The following is a 5,406-nucleotide window of genomic DNA, read 5'->3' on the forward strand; positions in this document are numbered from 1 at the left end:
TCTATTTTTTGGTAAAAATTGTGGGACACGACATATTTTTTTTTTCACTTATCTAATTATCTTTTATTTACATTTTATTTTGTTAGTTTTATTTACATTTTAAAATCTTATCATTGGTTTGTATTCTAATTTATAAATATCATTTATTAGTTATGAATTCACTTTATTATTTATTATTACTCTTCATGATGTATTATTAGTCTCAATCTTGAACACTTATCCAATCATCTTTTATTTACATTTTTAAATCTTATCATTGGTTTGTATTCTAATTTAGAAATATCATTTATTAGTTATGAATTCACTTTATTATTTATTATTACTCTTTATGATGTACTCTTGGCCGATCATGACTAATTTCTTTTAATTAAAATTCGATGTATTTTGAGTGGAGTTATGAGTGCATTTGTGTTAAAACTTCTTTCTTTCTCCCTTGTGTGTATGTGTGTTTGTTTCTCAAAAAAAAAAAAAAAATCGACATATTTCATCTAAAAAAATACTTATATATTTTTAACATTATATGAAAAAATAAATGTTAATGATATGTTAAAATATAAATAAAGATATATTTAACAATTAGCTTATCCAAGTAGTATTGTGTCCTAATTTTTCAAAAACTATCATGTCTTGGTGTCACATCCATACTTGTGTCAAAATCTGTCATGTCTTGGTGTCACATTGTGTCCGTGTCTATGTATGTGTTTCCTACTAAGTGGTTGTAGAATGTTTATAATGTTTTTTAATATCTAATTATTAAAATATTGGTTAGATGATTAAATTCACTATTTCTTTAGTGCTCAACATTTTAGGACAATCAATCATTTATTTTGGTATTAGAGCGCAGGAGGTCTTGAATTTGAACTATATTTAAACTTTTGGAACAATTAGTAATTTATCACTAATAAAAATTCTTCATTTTAAAATTTTGGGTAAAAAAAAAACTATTCTTTCGTTGTTAGTAAAAATATTCCACCAACTTGCATTTTCCCCAAAAAAAAAAACTGAAGGAAGTTTTGGAAACAAGCATTTTTGTCGTCTCGTTTGTCATGAACAAGAGGACAGGACAGAAGACCGAAGAAGAACTAAAGACAAGTTCCCAAATATATTGTTCTGCAGTTCTGCTGTGACACTTGAGTGAATAAAACTGTTCTCAAATTACAGATTCAAACAGGACTTAACATTTTCTTTTCTTAATAAAGATCATATCCACTAATAATCTGGTTAAACCTTGGAGGCCGTTATGGTACAGCCGTGCATGCATGGCACTGAAAGTAGTCATGGTATTAGCATAGACCCAAGAAATCTAGGAGAAGCATCATCTAAAGTCTAAACTAAGAAACACTATATATGTCACTGCTTTTCGGTCTTTGTCTGCATATTTTAAGTGCAGTTCCTGGAAAACTTGCTTTTTGCTACTCCATTAAAGACATAGATTACTGAACCTTTGAGAACTTTAACATTTTGATAAGTATATACCATTTACAAAGCATTAAACTTTAGAGTGGAAGATTCATAATTCTACTTAAACCTTTTGCTCGAGCTCTGCTCCTATTTCACTTAAGAGTGATCTAACTTTGAACCATATGAAAAGGGATTTCAAGAAAGCTTTCTTGTTCTCTTCTTGTAGATAGGAGAGGGAAGGGGGAGGGCGGGTGGGGGTGAGCACAATTTAAAGCATAAATTTAAGACAAATTCATGTTTCTAATGCAAATGCCAAAAATATGTGAGACCACTAAAATTATTGACCAGAACTATCACAAGCTAAATGCAATGTATTATGTAGTATATTGTGTTAAATCTTGCTCAAGGCTTGCCTTTCCTACTCTGGTAGTGAAGTAAACAACAAATTTACACAAAGCCATGCAGCTTCTAACTTCCAAGGAGTCTCCTTAAATCCAAAATTTAGTTCTTATGGCTGCTGGCTGCTGTGGAGTGTCACAGAAGTATACATAGCCAGAGTTCCCACTAACCCAAATTTTATATACCTGGAGAGTCAAAAAGGATTGCTTGATTTTCTTGTTGGCCATCAGTTTCTCCCTCTATTTGCTGCCGACCCTTTAAGGGATTCAAATTTCAAAGGACACTTAAACATGAAATCCTCAAGTGAAGGACATCAGGAAGATGATTAACGAGTAATAATTTCTGCAGCTTAGCAACAATTAAGGGACATTTTAGCTGTTGTAAATTTTCCAAGTTTAAGATGTAACCTAACAACCTCAAGACTGTCATCTCTAAATAGTATGATGATGCATTCATTTCATTTACAATCCATGGTTTATGGAAACAACGCCATTGAGTTAGTTGCTTATAAATGAAGCACCTATCTTTCTTAACTCTTGGACACTTTTAGTTTTACCTCACAATCACATAATAACCAACTATAACCAGGATACAAAATTGTACTCATCAAAAAAAAAAAAAAAAAAGGATACAAAATTGTAGTACACTAATAGAATGGAAATAATCTCAAGATAAGAGGGCTATCTAATCAGTCTAAAAAGAGGTGACTTTAAACCATCTACAAATTGGAAATGTACGTCTAATACTTAAGTCTTTAATTTGAAAGTAACAAGATACACTGATGCACAGATATTGTCTAAGCTGGCAAGAACAAATTGAAATGACACATAAAGAAGCAAAAGGGTCAGCACAAAACCTGCAATACAATTTGAGGCAAAGGTCATACATTCTTTAACTTCTTCATCTTTGAGGGTGGCCATCGGCCCTTCTTCCTCAATCTCCTCTTTCTAACAAGCCTCTTTCTCCGAAGCCTTATCTTTTTTGCCAATTTCATCCTCTCCTTCTGTTCCATCCTCTCCTGAAGCTTTGATTCCAAGGGCAGTTTGTTAACCGGCACAACCTCCTCCTTGCTCTCAGCCTCTTCCTTGCTATCCGAAGAAGGCTCAGCACCGGTTCCATCAATGTCGGAAGAAGCTTTCACAATTAGCGAACCCGTCTTCTTGATGATAAAGGGTGTGTGAATGTGAATCCCTTTGAAAGATTTTGGGTGCAGGTCAATGGGTTTCATATGCAACCTGGAGACTGGAAGCCAATGGCATAAAATTTGGATATGAAAAAGTTTAAAGCTTGAAATACAACCAAAAGAAGGAAAATTGAGTTACTTTATACAAAACCCAGATAACATAATGATTTGTTGCAATATATGAAATGGCATTTTAACCTTTAGAAGCTACTCAAGCTAGTAAATACAGATGCAGATTAAAGTGATCTTTACGTGTTTGAAGAAAAACCCAACTGAGTATGTGATTGAATATGAAGTTAAGGCAAGGTTGCTACAAGAGAATAAATTATAAAACAACAATGACGTTGCTCAATTCGGATTCAGTGACTTAGGGATATATGCATAAAAATTGTATCAGCAACAATTAAAAACGTAAAGAGGAATAACAAATGAGAGAGAGAGAGAGAGAGAGAGAGAGAGAGAGAGGCTTACCTGGTGATGATGATGAACAAGACAATGAAGAAGAAGATGAAGAAGAAGAAGGGAGAGAGGTGAGAGGATTGGAGCAGAGAAGGAGAGCCATAACGCTGGCTCTCTTTGAAATTTGGTGGTTTGGATATGAATGTGTGGAAAGTGGATAAGCCTTGACAAGCTCCTCCTCCTCCTATGTCCGTGTATTTGTCAGTCTATAGTCCACTCTCCACTCGATAAGGTAACCATAACGAAGAATTTTTAATTTTACTACCCATCCCATCACTTTAATCCCCCAATTTTTACTCAAATGTTAAAATGTGACATCGCTCAAAATTAAGTTCTCCAAAAATATTTTGTATAAAAATGTTTATGTTTATAATGGGAGTAATGTTACATGCCTGTAGTCACAAATTATTTTACAATATATTTACAAAATGTTGATATGGTTAACATTTTATTGATTTTTATCTAAATATATCATTATCACTTTTTCATTTACAAATAATTACTCACCACATAAACAATTTGTAAAAAAATTTATAAAAAAAGTTTGTATCTCTAGCATTATTCTTATAATGGAGAAATCTCGGGTTCAAATTCCTACCTCAATTTCAAATAAAAAGTTGTAATATTTACTTATTAGTTATTACTCTACGAACTTCTCAAAAAAAAAAAAAATTATTACTCTACGGGCGTAAACCTTAGCTCAGTAATTTTGGATACTAAGCAAGGTAAATATTACAACTAATTTATGTTATGGATTAATATTGAGCCACAATGGGAAATCTGAACAAGAACACATGAATCACTTGGTTCATCCAATGCATGGAGATGAACTCTTCTTTCTTTAATTTTGTGTGTTGTGTTACAAGAATAGTTCTCAAGAACATTTACACTCTCTATCTCTGTTTTTTGCACATTGTGTGTTGTTTTTTTTTTTCTTCTTTCTTCTTTCTTCTCTTTTGTATGAGCCATCTTCCTCTTTTTCGTATTTTGTCTTTATCCACCTGGATAACTTTGGTCTTATCAGGCTCTCCTTTTTTGATTATTCATCATGAATGAAGTCTTCTAGGGTTTCTTCTTACTGTTTAAGAGTTCACCTATATAACTTTTGGTCTTATCGGGCTCTTCTTTCCTGATTATTCATAATGAATAGAGACTTCCGGGGCTTCCTTTTACTTTTCAAGCTTGTCCTTCTACATTAAATGCAGTGGTGTCAGGCAGGTGACCTTCATTAATGCAGAGGTTGTTGTAAAATCATTAAGAAGCTTCAGAAAGTTACCTCGGAGAAGTTTACCTTCTCTAGGATTCTACCTCAAAAGCTTGGACAATCCTCGGATGTAACCTCAATATTGGGCTTGGGAGCGTATTAAGCTTTGACCACCAGTTTGAGGATCGATATTCATTATCAAAATGAGTCAATGCTAAATTTGTTTCCACTATTTGGGCCAATGTTATATAGGCCAATATTTATCCTACTAAAATTACTATTTAAAAATATTTTATAGAAAAAAGTCAAAACATATTTCATATACTTCGAAATTATTTCTTATAATTCCAAATTACTCTATAAACCAAACTTATTTTTACGTAAATAGACGTCAAATAAGAAAGTATTTTCTAGGTTTTTTCACAAATAAGAAAACAAATCCCAAATTTGGAATATACACTCAAAAAATTAAGCAAAAAGGTGATTAATTTGAATTAAAAATTTTCAATTTTGGAAAAAATCAATAGTTAGACAACAATTGATAATAACAATCTATGCCCGTGAAAGAAAAATGACAAAAAGAGTGTAATTACATTTGTGAGAGTAGTTTGTAGTGGTTTTTTTTGAGTATCTAATGTTCCAGAAACACATTGCTACTCTTCGAGAGTGGAAAATTTTTTTTGCTATTCAAAAGGAAAACGTTTTCCACTAATATTGTACTTGTTTTCCATTGATTTGGTTTTTTCACAATATCAAAACC

The 5,406-nt window shown here is 32.2% G+C and overlaps 1 protein-coding gene across 1 annotated transcript; it reads right to left on the reverse strand.

Annotated features, from left to right (window-relative positions):
- Positions 1-2,455: 2,455 nt before the first annotated feature.
- LOC126693229 (50S ribosomal protein 5, chloroplastic) lies at positions 2,456-3,655 on the reverse strand. Its single transcript, XM_050389138.1, has 2 exons — positions 3,455-3,655; positions 2,456-3,042 (listed from the first exon to the last, which is right to left on the reverse strand). Exons 1-2 carry the CDS (start codon positions 3,543-3,545, stop codon positions 2,681-2,683), a joined length of 453 nt encoding a protein of 150 aa, XP_050245095.1. The 5' UTR covers positions 3,546-3,655; the 3' UTR covers positions 2,456-2,680.
- Positions 3,656-5,406: the final 1,751 nt, after the last annotated feature.

The sequence above is a fragment of the Quercus robur genome, chromosome 7, assembly GCF_932294415.1.
Source record: "Quercus robur chromosome 7, dhQueRobu3.1, whole genome shotgun sequence".
NCBI lineage: Eukaryota > Viridiplantae > Streptophyta > Magnoliopsida > Fagales > Fagaceae > Quercus > Quercus robur.